The sequence below is a fragment of the Diaporthe citri genome (assembly GCF_014595645.1).
Source record: "Diaporthe citri strain NFHF-8-4 chromosome Unknown scaffold_8, whole genome shotgun sequence".
NCBI classification, from domain to species: Eukaryota; Fungi; Ascomycota; class Sordariomycetes; order Diaporthales; family Diaporthaceae; genus Diaporthe; species Diaporthe citri.
In genome coordinates, this window is record NW_025064853.1 from 2,076,317 (window position 1) to 2,101,751 (window position 25,435).

At 24.9% G+C, this 25,435-nt stretch overlaps 2 protein-coding genes across 2 annotated transcripts; one reads left to right on the plus strand and one right to left on the minus strand.

Moving 5' to 3' along the window:
* Nucleotides 1–442: 442 nt before the first annotated feature.
* Nucleotides 443–1,455, minus strand: INS49_014936 (uncharacterized protein; the record flags this gene model as incomplete). Its single annotated transcript, XM_043175623.1, has 2 exons — nucleotides 443–587; nucleotides 674–1,455. The coding sequence occupies 2 exons, from the start codon at nucleotides 1,453–1,455 to the stop codon at nucleotides 443–445; spliced, it is 927 nt and encodes a 308-aa protein (XP_043020580.1).
* Nucleotides 1,456–23,349: 21,894 nt separating this feature from the next.
* On the plus strand, nucleotides 23,350–25,175 carry INS49_014937 (uncharacterized protein; the record flags this gene model as incomplete). Its single annotated transcript, XM_043175624.1, has 5 exons — nucleotides 23,350–23,543; nucleotides 23,604–23,902; nucleotides 24,092–24,226; nucleotides 24,296–24,442; nucleotides 24,526–25,175. 5 exons carry the CDS (start codon nucleotides 23,350–23,352, stop codon nucleotides 25,173–25,175), a joined length of 1,425 nt encoding a protein of 474 aa, XP_043020581.1.
* Nucleotides 25,176–25,435: the final 260 nt, after the last annotated feature.

The window sequence follows — 25,435 nt, forward strand, 5'->3', positions numbered from 1 at the left end:
CACTAGACTGTTGTGCCCCGTATTAGCAGTTATAACATGGGAGTGGGGAAGAGGGGAGGGTGCAAAGTAATCAACAGCCACAATGACAATGGTTGGACATACCCAATGTATTCTTTAACAAACCTGACTCAAATTCTAATTTGGTTGGCCAGGTGCTTCAGCAATGCTCCGATTGCATGTCTCTGTATTTATTCCCTAAGAAATATATGATGTGTGCATCACGCATCGAGAGCCGCAATACGCACAAACTGGGGACGGGCCCCAAGGTAGCCAACACCAGCCTGAGAGGATCAGTTCCGACTGGGTATAACAATCGGCCCACGTAACTTACTCACTGTGGTGGACACAGTGAACGGTGCCCCTGGATTTGCCATAGCCCTGGTCGGGTTATGACTGGAAAGAGCTTTGCTTTCTAAGTTGCAGATTGTGCCCACACACCACATCAAGTTTCATTAATCCACCCAGCAGAGTCACAAATCAATTGCGTCTCGAACTGGAATTCACCCGCCGACGAATTCTGGGTTGTGAAGCCCCAGCACTGGCCCGGGTATTGGGTGTTGAAGTTGTTCCACCAACACACGGTGTTGCTGGTTCCACATGAAGTCAAGGTCAGTGGCAATCGGGTAGAAGCGCAAAGCCAGGGGATGGGGCGGACGGCACATGAACAACGTACCAGGCGTCACTTTTACCTGAAGCAATCTCCGAAGCGCTCTTGTAGTTGTACTTGGCGCACTCATTGATACATGAGTTCAAGTTTGTCGAAGGTGTGCTTACGAGGTTGTCGTTTTCCCCCCTGATGGAAACGAGAACCGTGCTGCAGAACTTTCGGAACACGTATGTGTCGTTACCAAAAGTAACATCATGCAGTGTTTTATCCGACGATGGGCAGTCGCGATATAGTGTCGAGCTCGGCCCTACCACATCGGTTGTTGTGACGGATGTTGTCGACTGCGCACTAGTAATTGTCGGCGCGTCGCTTGCGCTTGAGGATAGACTGGTTGATACGACCCCGAGTGAGGTTGGGGTCGTGGTGGAGGAAAAGGCGGGTGATGCAGAGGAACTCTCCGTAGACTGAGATCGGTTGGATATTGAGACGCCGACACCGACACCGACTGCGGCGCCCACGATCACGACGGCAGCGATTGAGAACAAGATCCAAGACGTTCGAGATGCGAGGCCCCAGAGTCTTTTTCTGGTGCCTGCTTCAGGAGGGACCGCTTCAGGAGGGACCGCTTCTGGAAGATCCTTCTCTGTATGGTGTGCCTTTTTCCCTTCCGCAAAATACCCTCCTAGATGTTGCCCTTCTGGATAGTTTGTCTCTGGATGTTGAGGCCATTGGTTGTGATTGATGTCTGCTGAATTGACAGGCTCTGGGAAGTCGTCTCTGACAACATACAGGCCTGTTTCTGGGACCACTTCAGGAGCGGAATGCCAGTGGTCTGGAGTGGGACCCATAACCGACCAAGTTGGTTCGAAAGACCAGTTAAAGACCGCCAAAACCCACAGAGGCGTAAGAAGTCTATTTGTTTTCAACTAGGTTGGGTGGCGGAGTATTTAGCCAAATGGTCGGCACCAGTGAGGATTGTATGTAGGCTTGCGTAGTTGGCACAACACTGAGAAGGATCGCGGCAGAGACAGACGACACCATGAAACGAACGAAGTGACAATCCCAATGCAACACAAGGCAGGGACTAGGTCAGGGACAGTAGCTTGTTTTACAAAGGGGAGGAGGTAAAGCACTTTGTCGGTCACCGCAGGCTCGCTAGGATTTATGAACGGGGTTTACCAGCGCCATGCAATGGCACGAGTTGCAAATTGACGCGACCAGGTGCCAATCCTGATACTCTAGCAAGGCTATCAACAGGTGCCACATAGGATGTGCAAATACGCCAGGCTCGAGTCCTGACTGGCCAGAGACCCGCTGAAGGTGAAAGGTTAAATGCATGTTGGGTCAGCATACCACCACCGTCCAAATTCGCTTGCTTCGCCTAACCCACTACCTGTGCAACATTCAATTCCTCGGACAGCATCCGAGTCAAGCGAGGTGGACCCTGCCTTCACTCATTGGGGTGGTCTTCATCCAGTGTTGCCCAGACTGAGGAGCGCCAATTATGTCCCGCGCAACAACCGCCTGCAGTGGAGTTGATGTTGGTTTTTGACGGATTCTTAACCCTGTAAGCGAGAGATCGACTGCAACTCGAACTCATATCTTGGCGCTTGGAAGTGTCCACCCCTACTCGCACATCACACACGGGCGCTAAGAACAACGCGTAGAGAATGGCTGTTGAAAAGGCTTCCAGACACTTTTGTAGGTAGCATGATAAGAGCGTCAAGGACATTATTGCTGATAGACTTGAGTGCGAAGCAGAGCATGAGCGTGGTCAAGACGTTGGATAGATAAAGCGAAGGCTGACACCTCTCGAAGGGCTTGTTTTACGCCAATGATTTTGACGTGATGCTCAGTCTCACTGTTTCACGCAATACAAATTGATGATTTCTCAATATATCATGTATAAGTTGGCAATTCACCCTGTGGATCTGCAGGCCTCCAACTTAACAATGTATGGTATACTGGTGAACGGCTGACGTTCTCCGGCCCAGCGCGCCGCTACGATGAGGACACTGGGTCGGTCCTTTTTCTGTCGATGCTGCCTGGTTCTGGAATCATCTGAGAAAATTCTTGGTGATGATCTACCGCTGTACCACTACGTCGTTACAGTCAGAGGTATTCCACGGCCTCAAAGTCGTATTAAATTGAAACCGTGCTTGGACCCGTATGGTGACCACAATCAAGCGTTGCTGCCCAGAACCATATCATGCCAGCTCCTACATGATTCTTCTGTCATCCCGTTGAAGCACGCCCCTGATGAGTATTACTAGTACAGCCATAATGTCTCTAGAGGCACAACTCTGGAAGTTGATGATCTGGCCCTGCTACAGCCTACAAGGAAGATGTCACAGCATCGCCACGGGTCGTATACTAGTATGCACATCAGCTCAACAGCACTCTCTCTACGATAGCCTCTACTGCTTACAGTCTGTGCTGTGCGACTTCAACAAATAACAGTTCTCTGAAACCTAACACGCTGAGAATATGTTTGGGGCAACTGGCAAGAATGCTGTTGTCTGCCAACGAAGCAGACGCATAATTCGCTTATCCAGAGCTCGGTCTAGGGCGAGCCTCCGAAAGCTCTGCTGTCATCAGCTATTGTCTCGCGAGCGAGGACGCTACATTGACACGTCGAGTTTGACGAACTTTCAGACTTATATGGAAGAGACGATGAACCAAAGGGGCTCTGCTTATGCTTTCCAGACTAGAACGTTGAAGCATCAGAAAAAGTGTGGATCATGCTTCCCGTAATCTGTGGCTTGTGGGATACAATATGATTGCAGTACAATCATCCGAGAATTCGTCCGCGTGAAGGGACCCCTTCCATCTCGCTGGAACCTTCATTCGGCAAGTATAAGAGTTGCACACAAGTTAGTGACAAGAGGTTGTCATCTCGAACTGACAAACGGAACGTCTTACGTAAAGACTCTTCAAAGAGATCTTCCAACCTGGTGCTTGTTGGAATATTCTAGATGTCTAGGCTATTATTAATACGGGATATCCTTTTCCCCATATGTTTGCCACTGTATGGAGGATAATAACTATAAATAGGGGCCTTTCCTCCTGTTGAATAAATGTTAGCTAGCCTAATAAACTAAGCATTTAACGCTATTATTTAATAGGTTATAAAGCCCGGAGCTTACTTAAAATAGCAACGCTAACTTAATATGGAAAATGGCTAACTTAATACGGAAAACGCACATTACATAATACCCTTAATCGTTATTACTTTTCAAACCTTTTAAATAAGATAAGCTTTATATTTAAAGATATACCTTTTAATTAATTACCTAATTAGGTTAATTAATAAGCCCTTAATTAATTAAATCGCCCCATTTAACGTTATAAATTAACCTTATCTCTTAACCTAAAGCCTATATATAAAAAACCATACCTTTTCTACTTAAATACTTAACTATTTTTCCATTAATACTTAACCTACTTATATAATTTATATACTATTTAAGAGCCTTTATTAAGAATAATAAAAGCATTTCTTTAAAATTTAAAAATTATATTAAATTAATACTAAAAACGCAAATTTTAATAAAATTATAATAATTCTTAAACTCCCTTAAAAATACTTAATTATATCTTAGCTATCTTTAATTTATAATACCTTAAAAATATATTATTTAAAAGCCCTTTTTCTTTTCTTTATAATTATATTACTTTAATACTTATATCTTTATTCCTTAACTTATTAAATTTATTTAAAATTTATTATATCTTTTTCTTTATTATTTTAATTATCTTAATAAATATTTTATTTATTTATCTTAAAATGGCATCCCTTAATAAGTATAGTATTTTATTTTTTAATAAAATGGAAAACTATATATATTAAAGCGTTAAAATCTAAGCTTAGCTTAAAAAAGAAAACGCTATTGGGAATAATTTTAAGAATCTTTTTTAAAGCTTATCTTTAGCTTAAAATAAGAAAGCCCTTATTAATATTAAACTTATATATAAATAAGGGCTTATTATATTTATAAAAGATATAAATAATGCTTAAGAAGCATGGGATATATTTAAATCTTATTATAAACTTTTTAAATTTATAAGCTAATATTTACTTTATAAAAAGTTCTTTAATATTAATTTTAATAATTTTAAGATTATAAAAGAATATATTAATAAGCTAAAGCTTTTTTTAAAAAATTTAAAGGCTAATAATATAATTCTTTTTAAATAAGTTATAATTAACTGAATTTTTTATAGCTTAAATAATAAATATATTAGCTTTATTTAAAATATAACTTAAAGTTTTAAAAAAGATTTAAATGCTTATATAGTTAAATCTTTCTTTTTTAACCTATTAAATGAAAATAAAGGGAAACCCTTTAAATTGTTTAAAAAAGCTTTATATATAAAGGGTAAGAAAGATAAGAAAAAGACTATTATATGCCTTAATTATAAAATAAAGGGCTATACTTAAGAGAATTGCTATTTCCTTTATTTAAATAAGGCATTTATTAGCTGGAAAATAAATAAATAAAGAAAAGAAAAGGAAAAAACTACTTTTTTAAGGAAGAATATAAGCTAAGAAAAATGTGAAAAAATATAAGAGCAATTCTTAGCTTTATTAATTAACATAAAGTTTCCCATAGCTTTAAAAAGCGTTTAGGAAGAACTTATAGCCTATATGGTTATAAATAATTTAGTAGAAAATACTAAATATAATAAAAATTTATTAAATTTCTTATAACTTTCTTTTAATAACTTAATAGAAATTAAGGTAAATAACCTTATATATACCCTATATATATATATAATAATAATAATAATTAATAATAATAAATTTATAGGAAATTAATAATATATAGATTCCATAGAAATAGCCATAAATATTGCTATAAATATAATAAGTTTTAAAGATATACGCCTTTTTAATACTATATATATAATTAATAAAACCGTAAAATAAGGTAATGTAGGTATTATATTTATAAATAAAATAAGGGACTTAATAATTAAGTTTTTAAAAATAAATATTATAAAGAAATTCTTTAATATATATTATATGCTTTCTTTAAGTTTAAATATATTTAGTTATAAGTATATAAGTAATAAAATTAAATTAAAATTAAAAGGAAATATTATTAAACTATATTCTTAAGAAATAAATAAGCTAATAATTTAAGGATATTAAAAAGATAGCTTATACTTTATAAGAATTAATATAATAAAATAAATAAATAAGCTTAAATATACCTTTTAAAAATTATATATAATTTAATAAAATTTAAATATAAATAATAGAAATAAAGAAGAAATATATAAATAGCATTATAAACTAGGCTATATAAATATTTAAGCTTTAAAAATATTTCTTTGAAAATATAAAATAAATATATTAATAAATAAACTTATTTAAGAATATATAAGTAATTATAAAGTATGCTTAAAAGCTAAGCATATTGTTGGCGGGTGCAGGGAATTACGTAAGAAATGATATTGTGCTGAATTTCGGCTGGCTATAAAAAGTTAGCTTTTATGCTTATTTTAAACATTCTTTTAAGAAACTAATTTTTTTCTTTTTTTATATATTTAGTGTTTTAATTAAGCTTTTTTTATTTTTAAGAATTTTTAAAATATTTATTTATTTTTTTCTTTAATTTTTTTTTATTTTTATCTTTTTTTTTTATTATATTAAAGCTCTTCCTTAAGTTATTTTAAAGAGGGTTTAATAAAACTTATTCCTTATTATTTAGGTAGCTTATTTTTATTAATAATTTAGCTTAAGTATAATTTTAATCTTATATATTTTTAATTAATAATGAAAAAAATAAAAAGTTAACTATAAGCTAGTTATTTATTAATTTTATTTCTTTTTATTTTTATATTAAATATTATTAAATTATTTTATATATTAGCTTAAAGCTTTAATTAAAGCTTGTATTTATCTTTAACTTATTATAAAAAAGAATTAAATATAATTAAACTTATAATAATATTATAAGTATTTTAAGATTATTTTTTAATTTTAAGATACCTTTTATACTTTTAATATTTAAATAAAATACTATTTTAATTATATATTAATATATTATTAAGCTTTAAATTTATTTTAAGTTTTTTATTAAAAATTATGCTTAAAATATAATAATAATATAAATTTAAAATTAAAATAATAAATTTAAACTTTATAAATATTATTTAATATTAATTAAAGGTGCTTTAAACTTTTAGTTAATATTTATTATTATTATTATAATTTTAAGCTTAAAATAAAGAAGGTTATAATATAAAATTAAAATGCTTATTTTATTTACTTATAAGTTTAATAAATAGCATTATATTATATATTTTTATATTAATTAAATTATATAAAAAACTTAAACTTAAAGTATAACCTTATTTAAGCTTTAATTAAACTTAAATTTAATTTATTAAGAATTTAATATAATATTAATAAATAAAGCATTAAATATAAATTTAAGGGGCTTTTTTTATTATAGCCTTATAATTCTTATTTCTTAATAAAATATTCTTTTATTAAATTTATTTTATTTATTATATTTATTAATACCTTTATTTTTTAAATTTTAATTTAAATATTTTATAATAATATTAAAGATAAATTTCTTAAAAATAATTACTTTAATTAAAGATATTATTACTTTTAAATTTCTTTATTTTATTATTATTTTAATAAGAATTATTATAATATATATATTATATTTTTAAGCTTAAAGCTTTTTTAAATTTACTTTTACTTTAAGAGTATTTTTAAACCTTAAAAACTATTTATTTTTTTTTATTTAAAGCTAAGAAAGGAATCTTAAAAAATTTATTAAGGGAAAAGGGAGATTTAATTTTACTTATTATTAATTAAAGCATTAACCTTGCTTTAATTAAACCTTATAGTTTATTGCTAATAATAAGTTAAGGATTTAAATTAATATTTTAAAAGTTTTATTTTTTATTAATATAATAATTTTATTATAAATAGCTTTATTTATAATTTATAATTTAAATACCTTAAAGTTTAATAAAATTAATATTATTAAGGTTTTAAATAGCCTTAAGATTATTATTTATTAATTCTCCTATTTAAATAATTAAATTTTAAAATTACTTAAGTAATGCTATATTATTTTAAACTTAATAAAAGTAATTAAAAGCATTATTGCTAAATAATTTATTTAAAAAAATTAAAAAAAAAAGCTTTTTGCTTTTTATAAGTTTAATAATTAAATTTATTATATAAATTTAATTATAATTATTAAAGATATTATTTATAATAATTTTTATAATAATTTAAAAGCATAAAAAGGGAAAATTATAAGATATAATTAAGAACTTAATAATATAAATAATATTTCTTTTATTATAACTTAGCTTTTTTATAAAATGCTTTTATTATATTTAAAAAAATAATTAATAAAAAAAGGAATTATTTATAAGTTAATAAGGAATATTCTTTAGCTAAATTTTAAATATACCTTGCTAAAAGTTATTAATTAAAAACTTAAGTATTTTAAATAAAATAAGTATTTATTTATATAAAATAATTTTAATTAAAATTTACTTAATTTAAAAAGGTTAAATTTTCTTTAAAAAAGCTAAAATAATTTTAATTCTTTAAATTGCTTTTAAAATAAAAACTTATAAGCTTAATAATTTCCATTTAAATTTAATTATATTAATATTATTAAAAAACATAATTAAGATTTATAAAATATAAATAAACTTATTAAAAAGTTTATAAAATTAAAACTTAATTTAATTAAGTTTAAAAATAAATTTAAATTATTTTAATAAGATATTAAAGCTTTTTCTTATAATAAATAATAAAATAATTTTAAAATAATTAAATTAAAAGCTATAAATTTTATTTAGCAGCCTTTAATAAAACTTAATTAAAGTAATCTTAATAATAATAAGGCATAAACTGTAATTTTAATGCTTTTTTTTAAAAAGAATAGGTTATTTAAAGTTTATTATAGCTATATTTCTTAAGATTATAATATATATTAATATAATAAGCTTAAGTAACTTTTTTTAAATAGCTTATTAATAACTTTTAAATTAAAAGAGTTATTAATATTTTTTAATTTATTTAAAAATACTTAAGTTAGCCTTTTAAAGTATTTAAACCTTACTTATATTTAATTATATTATAATTAAAGTAACTATAATTTAAAAAAATATATTTATAATTAATTAAAGTTCTTATTTAAAAAAGAAAGGTTTAATTTATTTTATATAATTAAATATTATAAGCTTATTAAAATAAATTCTTTATTTAAAAAAAAAGCTTTATTAAAAGCCTTAAAAATAATTTAAAAGCTTAATAATTAAAAGAAAATTAGCTTAATTTTAGCATTTATAAATTTTATAAATTATATAATTTATATTAAGAAAAAGCTTATAATTATAAATAATAATAAGCTTTTTTAAATAAATATTATTATAATTAAAAAAAAGTATATAGCTAAAGATATTAAAGATTAAAATAAAGTTATAAAAATTATAAAAGTTAATTATATTTAACTTAAAGATTTTAAAAAGGTAAAAGATAATTAATTTTAAATTATTAATAATAAGTTATAGCTAAGAAATAAAAAAAAGGTAAGGGAAAGGAAAAACTTATTTATTAATTAAAATTAAATTTAAAAGAAAAACGCTAAGTTTTTTATAATAAAAGTAAGCTTAATAAATATAATAAACTTAAAATTAAAGAAATATATTTAATAATTTTTATTATTTAAGGAAAAAGCAGCTTAAGTAATTTTAATTATAATTATTAAAATAAATATTATAAATATTTTAATACTTAATAATATTAATTTAATCTTAATTAAGTACTTATTAATAATATAATTTAAAGTATATATTTTATTAAAGGTATTTTTTAAGTTAATATATTTTAAGGATTATATTAAAAACTTATTTTTTAAAGTTAATATAATTACTTTTTTAAGAAATAATATTAAAGTTAATACTTTAATTAATTTATTATAAATTATTTAATATTAAGTTAACTTTATTATTATATTTATTATAAATATAATTAATTAAGAATATTTTAATTTAACTTATTTAATAATTTATATAAAAGTAAATAATTACTTTTTATAACTTACTTTTTTAAATATTAAAATTAAAATAAATTTCTTACCTTTATTATATTATAAATATAATAAACTTTTATATATTTTACTTAATAATATAAACTTAATAATATATAATAAGGATTTCTTATCTTTAATTAAAGTTATAAAAGAATAGATTTATATTAATTTAAATAAAATTAAAATTATATTTTTTATTATTAATAATAAGGCCCTTAATACCTTATATTATATTCTTTTAAAAATGCTTTTTTTCTTAAATATAAATTTAATATTTAAATAATTAAAGGGATACCTTTATACCTATCTTACTCTTAGTAATATTAAGATAATATATAATTTAAAATAAAAGAATTAAAAGCCCTTTAAAATAGCTTTTTTTAAAAAAGCTTAGATTTCTTAAAAATATTTATTAACTTTTAAAAGCATTTCTTTATTCTTTTTAAGCTTTAATTAAAGCTTAATATTAATTAATATATTAATACTGCTAACTTATCTTAATATTAAGATAAAAAAAGATAAAAAGGTTTTAAGCATTTTCTTAAATAAGAATATAAGAAGTTTAATCCCTATATTTATAAAAGATTTTTAAATTAAAGTTTAAAAAATTTATTAAGCTAAAAAAAAAGGTTAATAAATATTAACTTATATTTATAATGCTTATTTATAAAAAAGAGCTATATATATTAAAAAATAGGTTAATAAAATTCCTTTTACTTTAATAGCTATTAAATTAATTAATAAAACTTTTTAATCTTTAATTAAAATTCTTTATAAGTAAGTAGGTATTAAAGTTTATTTTATAAATAATTATTCTTTTAATAATATTATTTTTAAGGGTATAATTAATTAAAAATTTGCTTATAAAAAAGGAATAAAATTAGCTATAAATAAGAATTATAAAAGTAAATATAATGCTTAAATTAAGCTTAAGTTTTTTTTACTTAATAAGGGATTAAGATTAATGCTTAATTAATTAAATGCTTTTTTATAAAAAATTATAATTTCTTTTTAAAGTAAGAAAAAGAAATATTTATTTATTTACTTTTTAATTAAAAGAAATCTTTAATATAAAATTAATCTTATATTGCTTAAATTAATATTAATATAATGTTATTATAATTTATTTAAATAATTCCTTATAAAGTATATTAAATAAAGATAATTTAGCTTTTAAAAGCCTTAAGGAAAATAGCTATTAAAATGCTTAAAAATTAATAAGTTAATAAAGTTATTAAAAAATCCTATATTACTTATAAAAATTAATGGTTTTTTATAAAAAAAAAAGACTTTAATTATTAACTTATTAATAATATTTTAAAAGCTAATAAAGTTATAATTAAAAATGCCTTTATTTTATTATTAATAAATAAATTTACTAAGGAATTTATAATATATAAAATATTATTTCTCTTTAATTTCTTCTTAAAATATAATTAAATTAAGCTAAATAAAAAAAGCTAAGATATTATAACCTTTTTTACTTTAATTAAATTATTTTAATAATATAGCTTATTTATAAAAGCTATAAATTTTATTGCTTAATTTATATAATATATAGTTTAAATTTTTTATAACTTAATTCTTATAATATATAAATCCTTTCTTAATAATATTATAATTAAGGGTTTAAAAATAAATTATAGAAATAAAGAAATACTTACTTTATTAAGAGTTTAAAAATATATAGCTAAATATATTAAGAATCTTAATAATATTTTTTATAATTTTAAGCTAATTAAAAAAATAATTAATGTTATTAAATTAAAATAATATAAGTAATAAGCTAATATTATTAATTATACTTATAAAATATTTAATTAATCTTTATTAAATAAAAAAATTATTAAAATTAATAAATAAAATATTTATAAAAATATAATTAAGCTTAAATTCTTTTTAAGCTTATTAAACTTTTATAAAGTATAAATGCTTTTTTATAAAATTATTATTAAATTATTATTTAACCTTTTAAAGAAAAATATATCTTATTAATAAACTTTAAATTATTAAAAAGCTATAAATACTTTTAAAGCTATAATTACTTTAAAGCTATATTTAATTAATATTAATTATTTTAATAATAAAATTATTTTTATAATAAATATAAATTTTAAGAAATAAAATATATATTTTATATAAATTAAAAATAAATTGCAATACTTAGTTTAATATAAGAGTAATATTTAAATAAGGGTTAAAAAGCTATATAATATAATAAAATAAGAATATAAAGCTATTTTATATATAATTAAGCGCTTATATTTTTAAATTTATAGCATTTACTTTATTTTAAAGATAAATTTAAATATTTTAATTTAATAATTAAAGTAATTTATCTTAAATATATTAAATGCTTATATTATAAGGTAGCTAATTATAATTAAAATATATAATTTCATTATTTATTATATTAAAGGTTTTAAAAATATTATTATAAATATACTTTTTAAAAAACTATTAAAGCTATTAAATAAGGTAAATTATAAATTTAAAGGAAATATTAAAAATTAATATAATGCTTTCCTTAATTAATTATCTTAATTTTAATTATTTAATTAAGAATTATTATTACTTAATAATTATTTTTAATTAAAAGAATTACTTAAAATTACTTAATACCTTTATTATAAGATTTATTTTAAAAACTTAATATTATAATAATAATTATTTTTTTATAAAAAGGCTTATTATTTCTTTATTTATAAAGGAATTCTTTAAAGATAATTTAAAAAGGATTTATTATAATAATAAGTTATTAATAACTTTAATTAAAGGTAAAAAATTATTAAGAACTATTATATTCTTTTTAAGTATTATAAAAGGAATGCTATTTATTTTTAAATTTAAGCTATATATTATTAAAAAAGAATATATATTAATATTAAAAAAGCTATTACTAATTATTCTTATTATAATAAATAAAATATTTAAATTTATAATAATAAAATTATTTTAATTATATTAAATTAATTATTTATTAAGATTTATATTAATATTTAATATTTACTTTTTAATTAAAAATATAATAAGTTAATTAAAAAATAATATAACTTAATAAAATAAGTTAAAGCTATGCTTTTTAAAGTAGCTAACTTAAAAAGTATTAAAAAGTTCTTTATTTAAAAATTCCTTTTTAAATAAGGGCTTTTAATAAAGATAATAATAATAAAAAATAAAAAAATATAAGTTAATTTACTTAATATCTTTTAATAATTAAAGTTAAAAAAATTATAATCTTAATATATAATCTTTATATTAATAATATTATTAAATATAAATACTTTATTATTATAGCTATTATTAAGAAAATACTTAATAAAGGGATTAAAGATTAAATATAAATCTTATTTTATACTTTTTTTATATTAATTAAACTTTACTTAAAAGATTTTATAAAAAAAGTTCTTTTTATCTTTTTTATAACTTTAAATTAATTATTTTAATTAAAATTATTATTTTTATATAATATATTTAAACTTAAATTTTAAATATATTTACTTAAAATGCTTTTAATTTTTAGCTTTAATTACTTTTTAATTTTTTATAAAATATAAAGGTGGTAATTAAATTAATTTTTAATTATAAAAGGAAAGCTATATAGCAAGATATATATTATAATTTTTCTTAATTTATTTCCTTAAAAAAGGATAACTTAGTTTTACTTATTAATAAGCAAAGGAAAGTTAATTATTCCTTATTTTAAAAATTAACTTATTATTAATTTAATCCTTTTATTATTTATAATATTTATTATAATAATATTTATAAACTTTAAATATTTAATAATATTTACCTTTTAAGCATATTTTTATTAAAATAATTAAAAAGATTTATTAATTATTTTAAAATATAAGAACTTAAATCTTATTTACTTTAAAAAATTAATTTTATAGCTATTATAAATAATAACCCCTTTTTAAATATTTTAATAAAATTTAGCTTATTTAACTTTATTTTAAATAACCTTAATTTTAATTATTATTAAGATTAATTAAATATATCTTTATTTATTACTTAAGTATATTAATTATTTATAAGCTTAAATTTATTAAATTCTTTAAACTTTAATATTTAAAATATTAAATTTATAATATATTTATATATAAAATAAAGGAACTTAAGAAATAAATCTTTATAGTTTATTAATATTTCTTTGCATTAATTAAATAATTTTTAATATTCTTAATATAATTAGCTTAATAATACTTTTAAATTTTAACTTAAGTATTTATTTAAGGGGGGGGGGTTATTTTTTCTTATATATATATATATATATATTTATTATAATATAGAATTTCTTTTTATATATATTTATTTATTTAATTAAATTTAGCCTTAGGTTTAAATATAAAATATTATATTTTTAAAAAATATATTGCAAAATTTATTATATATTTATTTATTATTTTCTTATTAAAATTAAAAACTTTTTTTTTTTAATAACTTAATTTATTTTTCTCTTTTTTTTTATCTTAATTATTATTTATACCTTATTAAAAGCTTATTTTTATAATTAATATAATAGGAATTTTATATTATAAAGTTATAATTATTAACCTTAAATAATGCTAGCTTTTTTATTTTAAATAATATTAAAGTTAATTATTTCTTTAAGCTATATTATTTTATTAATAATAATTATAAAGCTAGGCATATTTTTAAACTTTATTTATTTAGTTGCTATAGCTTTTTATACTTTTTTTATATTATTATATTTATTAAAAATATAATTAAATTCTTTAATATAATAAATATAATTAGCATAAGTATTATTATAAAAATTATATAAAAAGCAATAATTAAAAAAGGGAATTATAATAAAAGTATTTTTATTTATAATTAAGGAAAAGTTATAATTTATATACTTTAAGCAATATTTATAAAGGGAAGTATTTTAATGGCTATAAAAGGTTATAAGCAAAGCTATTTAATAATAGTAATTAAAGTAATTATATATTGCTATTATATACTTTTTATAAAAAGCTTTATTACTTTTTTTAATAATAATAATATTTATATAGCTTTTAATTAAATTTTTAATATTATTTAAAAACTTTTTTTTTTATAGCTTATTAAGAAATTTATTAAATAATTCCTTAATTACCTTTTTAAAGGTAAAATTAGTAAATTATTAAATAAGGTATTAATTTTATTTAATATTAATGATTTTATATATATAAATACTTTTTGCAAAGATATTATAAAGGATAGTTTTAATAAATTAATCTTTATTAATAATGCCTTTTAGCTTAAAGGATATATAAATACTTTTAATTAAGACTTGCTTAACTTATAGGTTATAATAAATAGCTTAAGAAGGGGAAAAGAAATCTTTTTATATTAAACTTTTTAATTTTAATTAAAAAGGGTTTAATAATAAAAATATTATTATAAAAAGATATTAAAGAATAAGAGGATTATAATATTTTATTTTAATTTTAGCTTAATTTAAAAGTTAATTAAAGTTAAAAGGATATTAAAAAAAGAAAGGAGGAAGAAGAAACTTAAGAGAAAAGAAGAAATTTATATATATAAAGTTGCTTTAATAAAAGAAGGTAAGTAATGTTAATAATAAGTTACTTTATTATTAAAAGAAGTAATTTATTATTTTGCTTTTAATTAAGGTTAATTTATTATTAAAAAGAAGTTATTTATTTTTAATTCTTTGCTTATAAAAAAGTTATTTATTTTTTTATTATAAAAGAATTTTAGCTAAGTAATTTATTTTAGTTTATGCTTAATAAACTTATAAATTAAAAGAAGAGTACTTTATAATTAATTATTATTTAAGAAAAATAAGAAATTATATATTTTTTTACTTTAATTATTAATAAAATAATAAATTAATAGCTTTTAATAATAACTTATAAGCCTTTTTATTATTTCTTTTTTTTAATTAATGTAATTATTTAACTTAAGGGTAGTAAGTTATTAGCTTTTATTATTTTAGCTTGCATATATTGCTATATTTATTTATTTATAGCTAAGCCCTCTTTCTTTTTCTTTCTTTTTCTTTTTTTTCTTTTTATCTTTATATTATTATTAATTAAAGGTTAAAGATTAGCTATTACTTAGCTATCTTAATAATAATGCACTTTTAATATATTAATCTTTTCCCTTACTTAATTCTTATTTAAAAATAAGCAATAATTATTTATAAAAGCTACCTTAAGCTATAGCTAAATATTAATTATATTTCTTTCTTATTTTTAATCTTCTTTACTTTAATTACTTATATAATAATTCTTAAAAATATAAGGCTTTTTTTATTATTATATCTTCCTTCTTTATTACTTAACTTTTATTATTTACTTTTTATTTTATTATTTATTTCCTTTACCTTTTTTTTTATAATTAAAAGTTAAAATATTTTTTAGCTAAAAAGATAAGATAAAGAAGTAATTTTAATTACTTTTATATTATAAAATACCTTAAGACCTTAATATCTTAATTTTAATAATTAAGCTTATTAATTTAAAAAAGAATAATTTAGCGTTAATAATTATAAATTTTTTTTACTTTAATAACTTTAAAGATTTACTTAGCAAAGCATTATAATTTTTAAATATTATAAATATTTAAAATTAATAAAACTTTGCTTAAAAAGTAAATATTAACTTTTTTAAAGATTCCTTTAAAATAAGAATTATTATAAATAAAGTTTGCTTAAATAATATTTAATAATTTTAAATCCTTAATTAATTATTATTCTTTAATATAAAATAAATAATATTTAATAATAAGCTTATAAAGATAATATAAAAATATTTTTTAAGTATAAATCTTTATCTTAAGTTAAAAAAATTAGCTAAGTTAATAAATTTAATAAGATAATATTAAGCCTTTTTTGCTTTTAATTTTTTTAATATAAAAAGAATGCTTTATAAATATAAAGAATTAAAAACTTAATATATTATAATCTTTATAATTTAATAGCTTTTTAACTTTTAAAATATTATATTCTTACTTAAAGAACTTTTACATTATAATTATATTTTATTTAAAAAATATTAATAGCATAAATTAATAAAGGATTATAAATTTATTATTATATTTATTTATATGCTTAATTATTAAATAATAATAATGTTTAATAAAATAAAGAATTATTATTTATTATAAAATAGTTTTATATTAAGAAATGAAAAGAGTAAAATAAATAAGAATATTAAAGTGCTTATTTATAAATATTTAATGGCTACTTTAAAAAATAAAATGTAAGATTTTAATAAAGAGTTTGCATTAAAATTAAAATAAATTAATAAAGTATTTTATAAATAATATATTGCTAAGTTTATTAAAAATTACTTTAGGGAAAACTAAAGAAAGAATAATTAAAAGGTATAAGATTAGGCTAAGGCTTTTTTAATTAAAACTATATATTATAAAATGCTTAAAGCTATTATTAATATTATTACTTAAATATTTATTATTTAATTAAAGCTTAATAAGATTAATAAAGCTATTTAAATATTTATATTAGTTTTCTTTATTAAAATTAATAATATAAAAGTAATTAAAGTAAGAAGTAGGCTTTTATTATAAAGGAATATTATTTAATAGTAATTATTTAAATTATAATATATTAAGATTATTATTAATTATAAAAAAAGCATAAGGGAAATAATACTTTTAATATAAATTAATTTAATAACTTAATTTTAAATATTTAATATATAGCAAGGTATAAATTTTTAAATAGCTTAAAATTAGCTAAACATAACTTTAATTAAATAAGCCTTTAATTTAAGCATTAAGTTATAGGATATTTTAAAGTTAATAAGGAATGCTTATTTTAATATATATAAGGATCTTTTTTATTTGCTTATCTTAATAATAAATATAAATAAAACTTAAAGCGTATTAGCTAACTTAAAATAGTTGAAATAGCGGTAAAGTTTGCTTAGGGATGATTTAAAAGGCTTGCAAGTAAGCTAGCTAAGCAATTAAATATAAGGCATAAATATTAAAAGCGGAAGCTTTATAAGAAGTAAAAGCAAAAGTTAGTAAAGCTAATATATTATGCTTAATGCAATAATTAAAAGAAAGAATAAATTTACTTTTCATTTTATAAAAATATTTAAATTTTTAATAACTATATTAATATTAGCTATTAAAATAAACTTTAATAGCTAAAAAAATATAATTAATAAATATATTGCTAAGTAGGTTTTAGGAATATTTAAAGCTTTTGCAAAAAAGTAAAAGCTATAATGAGATAAGTAAGCAAAGAATTAAAAATAGCAATAATAATTAAGATTATAATAAGGTAAATTTTAAAACTTAAAGGCTTAATTAAAGATAGTAAAGTTTTATTTTAATAATTTTTGCAATACTTATTATAAAGTACTTAAAAAAGAGTATATTAATAAATATCAAGAATTATATAAGAAATAATATTATATTAAATTTTAGTTAATTATAAAAAGCTAGCTTTTATACTTATTTTAAATATTCTTTTAAGAAATTAACTTTTCTTTTTTTTTATATATTTAGTGCTTTAATTAAGCTTTTCTTATTTTTAAGAATTTTTAAAATATTTATTTTTTCCCTTTCTTTGGTTTCCTTTTATTTTTATCTTCTTTCTTTATTGCGTTAAAGCTTCTCCTTAAGTTATCCTTAAGAGGGTTTAGCAGAACTTATCCTTTATTATTTAAGTGGCTTGTTTTTAATATAATTAAAATAAAATAAAAATTAGCTTAAATAATTAAGTATATAATATACTTAAAAGAGTATATAGTAATATAGGCGGTTCCTTAAAACTTATATATAATAAATATAAATATTATATATTATTTCTTAATAAAAAAGTTTAATATTTAAAAGTTTTTTTGCTTAAAAATAAAAATAAAGCATTAAAAGCTTTTAATGACTATAAAAATAAGGCAGAAAATAAATATAATAAAAGAATAAAAGAATTCTTTACTAATAATAAAGGCGAATATATAAATAAAAAATTTAAAATCTTATTAAATAAATACTTTATAAATTACCATATAACGCCCCTATATATAAAAAAACTAAATGGCTTAATAAAAAGACTAAATTTAACCATAATAAATAAAGTTAAAAGCCTTTTATATATGACAAATCTACCTATATACTTATGGGGAAAAGCAATAAAATATACTATATATTTATATAATATCACACCTTATAAAAGCTTAGGGTATAAGTGCTTATATAAAGTAATAAATAAAAGAAAACCTTATATAAATAACTTGAAAATATAGGGATTTATTATATATTTTTAAAATAATAATATAATTAAATTAAAACCTAGACATAAAAAGGGCATATTATTAAATATAATCCTAGAATTGAATATATATTGAATATAAGATATAAATAATAAAAAGCCTATATTAGTTCGGGATGTCTAGATATTAAAAGGGCAATATATAAATAATAATGATATTAATACTAATAATAATAATAATAATAATAATATATATATTCCCAAATGTAATGGGCTTGGGCTATTACCCAAGCCTTATATAGTGTGGCTAGATAATTCAAGGGAGCTTAGATTATTACGTACCTTTTGGCCTAGTTAAAAGGTTGCTGCTTTGCAGCTTATGGGAGAAGGCGCTAGCCAGCCTGCAGCCCCTTTAAGGCCAGCCCATAACAAATAATCCAAGCTTTAGGATCAAGGGTTTAAGTCACGTCTACCGCAACTACGAGCACCCCTTTCGTGAAAAAAAATCCCTGGCTTAAAAAGGCGATATCGCAAATAAGCCTTAGGGGTAGTTATACCACTATATATAAGGAGGGAGCCCTAAAGGAAGGGGCTATGTAATGGGCTTAGGCTATTGCTCAAGCCTTATATAATGTGGCTAAATAATTCAAGGGAGCTTGGATTATTACATACCTTTTAGCCTAGTTAAAAGGTTGCTGCTTTGCAGCTTATGAGAGAAGGCGCTAGCCAGCCTGCAGCCCCTCTGGAGCCAGCCCATAACACCAGAATTATAAGAATAAAGGGAAGAAAATTCCCCTTCTATTTTAAATAAGATAATAGTTTAAGGGAATTTAGAAGACTATATATATATTATATAAGACATATTATTAAATAACTAAATATTTATATTAAATTCCTAAGAAAATATATTAAAATATTGCTTAACTGCAGCTAATATTAATAAACCTTCTTTTTTGAAAAAGGTATTAAATAACCTAGAAAAACCCTTATGGGTTAAATTTATGTTAAATGAAATATATAGTTTATAAGAATAAAATACTTATATAATAATGGATTTACTACCCGGCCGTATGGCTTTAGGGGGGAAATGGGTATATAAAAAGACATTTATTAATAACCCAGCTATTATAAAGCTTAGTTAGGTAGTAAATAATAAGAATAATACTAAATTTAAATTTAGATAAGTTATTTAGGGATATAACTAAAAATTAGGCATAAATTATTTAAAGACTTTTTCTATAGTTTGCCGCCCTAAGACCTATACTATGCTATTAATAATAGCAATAAATAAAGGATATTATATATATAATTACAACGTTAAAAACGCGTTTTTATACTCCAATATTAATTTTGAAATATATATAAAACTACCCTTTTATATATATAATAAACTAGAATATAAAAATAAAGTTGCAAAACTAAATAAAGCTTTATATAAGCTAAAATAATTACTTATGCTTTAATATAAATACTTAAAAAATATATTAACTAAGCTAGGATTTATTATTTGCCTATATAATAAAGGGGTATTTATATACCCTAATAAATAAATTATATTTATATATTATATGGATGATATTATCGTTATAGGACTTAATAATAATGATATAAATTTAATAATTAATAAATTATATAAGAATATAAAACTAAATTTTTAAGGAGATTTAACAAATTTCCTTAAAAGCGATATATATATAAATAAATAAGATAAATAAATAACTATAAATTAAAATAAATATATAGATAAAATATTAAAAAGATTTAATATAAAAGAATAGGTTAAGAAAAAGGAAATAATCCCTTAACTTATACTATATACCCTTAATAAAAAATTAGAAAAATACTTTAACCAAGTTGATAAAAATATTATAAAATTATATTAGCAATAAATAGGATTTATATTATATGCTAGCTTAAAAACAAGGTTAAATTTAACTTATTTTATAAATAAGTTAGCTAAATATATGGCAAACCCAGGGCTAGAGCATATAAAAGAATTAAATAAAATATGGGGATATATATATAAATTCCCACATATATCTAAAGTATATAATTGCTTTGAAAATAATTTATAATTAATAAGCTATATAGATTTAAACTGGGGTAACGATATATTTATTGAAAAGAGCACCTTTAGTTATATATTTAGCCTATATAATATTAATAATAATAATAATAATAAAATAAATCTTATAAGCTGGAATTCTTAGCTGCAAAAAACACCAGCACTTTCCTTTGTGGAAGCAGAATATATGGCTTTAAGAGAAGCTATAAAAGAAGCTGAATATTTAAATAATTTACTTAAATATTTTAATAATAATTTAAATATTGGCTTTAATCTTAAGCCCCCTATTATATATATAGATAATAATGGGGCTGAGAAATTAGTTAAAAATATCTTATTTTATAAAAGAACTAAATATATAAATATTGCATATTATTATATAAGAAAAGCAATAGAAAATAATAAAATAATATTAAAATATATAAATTTTAAGCAGAATTTAGCAGATTGGCTTATAAAACTAATAGATAAACTATATTATAGAGAGTTTAAAGAAAAGTATAGTTTAATAGAAAAATAATATAAAAATATTAAGCTAGAGAATAGAGAGATTTTCTACCTATATTATAATGCGCGTAAAATAAGTTAAGGTGTTTACTCTTTAATAATTAGGGTTAAGATTTTTTCCTTTACTTATAAAATATATAAATAAATAAAGCGGACTTGATTATATATACATATAATATTACCCTAAATACTGGAGGTTTTCCCCTAGAAGAAATAACTAAAATAATAAAGGTTTTTCCTGAAAAATAAGCGTTACTTACACGGCCCATATATACCATATATATACAGTTATAATATACCTACATTACGTTTATATACGTCTCATTTTATATAGAAAATGTATTTCCGTAGTGTATATAGTATAAATAAAATGACGTGTGACTTTAATGTGTAAAAATGCTGTGATATACCGTAGCCATTATAAAATAACTAGTGAATCCTATATAAAATTATAATCTGATATGTAATACCCTACTGGCTATAAGTTTAAGTTTAAGTGATAGCAAATTTTTGGGTTTTTTGCCTATATATATATATACACACACTTATATAAGTGAGTTTTTTCCTTTTTATAAGGTTTTCTTACTATATAGTGAATATTCCTCTTTTATAAACTAAATTCCTTATATATAATAAATAAATAAATAAAAGGGAATTAGTTTAAGGGGGGCTGTTGGAATATTCTAGATGTTTAGGCTATTATTAATACGGGATATCCTTTTCCCTATATGTTTGCTACTGTATGGAGGATAATAACTATAAATAGGGGCCTTCCCTCCCGTTGAATAGACGTTAGCTAGCCTAATAGACTAAGCATCCAACGCTATTATTTGACAGTGCTTGCCGTGTTAGAGTCCGGATAAGCATCTTCCTCAAGAACTGTCGGGCACTAACTCATGATTAAGTGCTGAGGTCGGCAACGCTGGCGATCAGCTTAATGACAGGGACAGAGGATCTACCCGTAGCCGTTCTTCAGACTCAACACAATGATACCTTACAGAGCTTTGGTACCCTTGGCGCCTCCGCCAAGCCCCCGGCACCAGACTGGGCTTCTTGTTCAGCACCTGGCTCCTTAGCCGAGTCTTGTTTGATGGCATACCGAGCATGACTTCCGTGGCGATCACTCATCGCACTTCTAACATGTATGCCCCTGCTGAAGTCCACACTACTAACACTCTGACTCTACACTTTGACATTTATGAATCCTACAAACCCTCATGAATTTAGGTCTTACTCAGCCGAGGTTACAGCCCGTGAGGCCGGAAAGGGGGGCCCTGAATCCCGAGCGGGCCAAAAGTGGATAGGAAGACGTAACGAGAACCGCTGAATTTTCATCGGGCGTCCCAAGCCCGAACAGAGGCTCTACAGGACAAGTAGCACCTTTCGACGTTAGCCGTGTCAGGAAAATTGGCTCTGACGATGGTTTCTGCTCGACCCACGGTCAGGTGGCGCGGGCGACTCGGCCGCGTGTGAGTCGAGTGGGAAAGCTCAAAGGAGCACAAGAGTCTGGGCTTCGGTCTGTGGACGACTGGGGAACATCGCTCTCCTTTTTCAACCCGTTCCTGTCCATTCCCTTGAGCTGCTGCCGCCGAGAATCATTCCCCTGTAAATCAAGAGTCCGGGGCCGTCAAGCTTAACTTTGTCGCTGCATGCAAGAGCCCGGCTCCGATCTCCACCGATCCAACCGGCAACTGCATGCCAGCCAGTTGACCTCTGTTCTTCTCCTTCGGACGCTCCACCGAGCACGACCAAGGTCCCACCATCCCGTCGTTTTCTTTCTTAACCTCGAGCTGGAAGAATCGAGATCTAGTCCGGCTCAGACAATCCGGAGCACGTCAGTCGGCTCGGACCGATACCTCACCCCGGATTCTCGAAAGCTGCCATCATGCGAACCAAAGCAGAAGTCACAACGGCACCAGCAGACCCTGAGGACCAGGCAACGCTGGCGCTGCCCGTTGAACCCAAGGATGTTCCGGTTGAAGACCAACAGCAGCCCGTGTCCTGCGCGTCAAGCAACGCCGGCGGCGTCCTCGGTAGCGTCGAGGGAGAATTGATTGACTTCAAGACCCTCCACTGGTTGTGAGCCACTCAGCCGTCCCCTCCGCGTCGATACGATACAGCAAGCTAACCACATCGTAGACAAGGAGGCATTCTGCTGGTGGCGGAGACTGTGTCCCTGGGAATCCTGTCACTTCCCTCGGTTCTGGCAACCGTGGGTCTCGTGCCAGGTATCATCCTCATTTGCGTCATTAGTGCGCTGGCAACCTACTCTGGCCTCCTCCTTGCCGAGTTCAGGAAGCAGTACCCCTTCGTCCAGAACTTTGGTGATGCAGTTGGTCTCCTTGGGAGATCGATTGGCATGGGCGGTGTCTTCAGGGAAGTGTTTGGCTGGGCCCAGACCGTCCTGCAGGTCTTCCTCCTGGGTGGCCATATTCTCAGTAAGCAGCTTCCGGATACAATTTTGACCCTCTCTGGAAAATCGATTTCCTATCTGTGGCCTGTACCTCAAAGGTATTGTGAGGCTGCAGGTTTTGGAACAAGCCATGGCCATACTGTGGCCTGGTCCTCCCTATATCCAGATGAAGCTTTTCCCTCAGTTCTTTGTTGGCTGACTCCTTTTCCTGCAGTGTGGACTATTTGCATGAACACGTTGACGAACAGCACAGTCTGCACTGTCGCGTGGGCGGCAATTGGCATGTTCGTTTTCTGGTTATTCAATATCCCTAGGACTTTGAAGTACACCAGCTGGATGTCAGCAGCATGTGAGTTCAGGCAGGCAGACCAATGTTGGTCCAAGTATATATGTAGCTCCCTCGCTGACGATCACGAAGCTTGCATCTCTATTCTGGTCGCTGTCCTCATCACCGTCATTGACGTCGGAATTGAGAAGCCCATTGGAAGCGGATCCATTGAAGTGTTCAAATCCCTCGGCTTCGCTCCAGCTTTCCTCGCTGTGACTAATATCTCAAGTGCTTTCTGTAAGTACCTCCCTACCTACGCCACATCAACAAACATCCCGGACCCGTGACACAAAGTCTGACCCATATCGTACCACACACAGCCAGCCATGCCATCTTCTTCAGTGTCATAGCCGAGTTCAAAAACCCGGACGACTGGCCAAAAGCGCTGGCGTTCCTGCAGATCACAGACACCACCCTCTACATCATCTCCGCTGTCATCATCTACACCTACGTCGGGCCGGACGTCCCATCGCCTGCCCTTTCTGCAGCTGGGAGCGCCACAGTCCGCAAAGTGATTTGGGGAGTTGCGATTCCCACGATTGCCATCGCCGCCGTCATCTATACCCACGTTGCATCCCAGTACGTCTTCACGCGCATCTTCGGCCACACGAAGCACGCCATCAGGAGGACCAAGCTCTCGACCGTCGCCTGGCTTCTCATCGCCCTGGGAATCTGGGCGCTCGGGATGGTGGTATCCCAGTCCATACCCGTGTTCAACGACCTCCTGGGCATTGTTGCCGCGGCGTTTGCTAGCTGGTTCTGTTTCGGGCTGCCTGGGATCTTCTGGCTGTGGATGCACCACGGGAACTGGTTCTCGAGTCGGAGACAGGTAATTCGCTTTACCATGAGCTCGCTTCTTCTAGTTGTGGGCTTTCTCCTTTGCGTCTTGGGTCTCTGGGTCTCGATCCAGTCGGCCGCGACCACAACGGCTTCAAAGCCGTGGACTTGCGCCAGCAACGCGGCTGGATAAGGTCGTGTATTCATTACTGAAGCATGCAGTCTACATCTTGCAAAATAAATCATGATACTTACCCAACTTATAAGTTATACTTGACGTTTTGGCTGTACGCAGCGCAATCACATGAGCGAGTGAAGTGAGATAAAATATCGTGAGATCCGTTTCTATTATTTAGTACGAAAAAGCTCGGTTGAGAACGAGTGTATCTTGGCTACTCTTGCGTGAAATTATGCCAAGAATAGACCAGTAAGGCCATCGTAGACACTAGATGG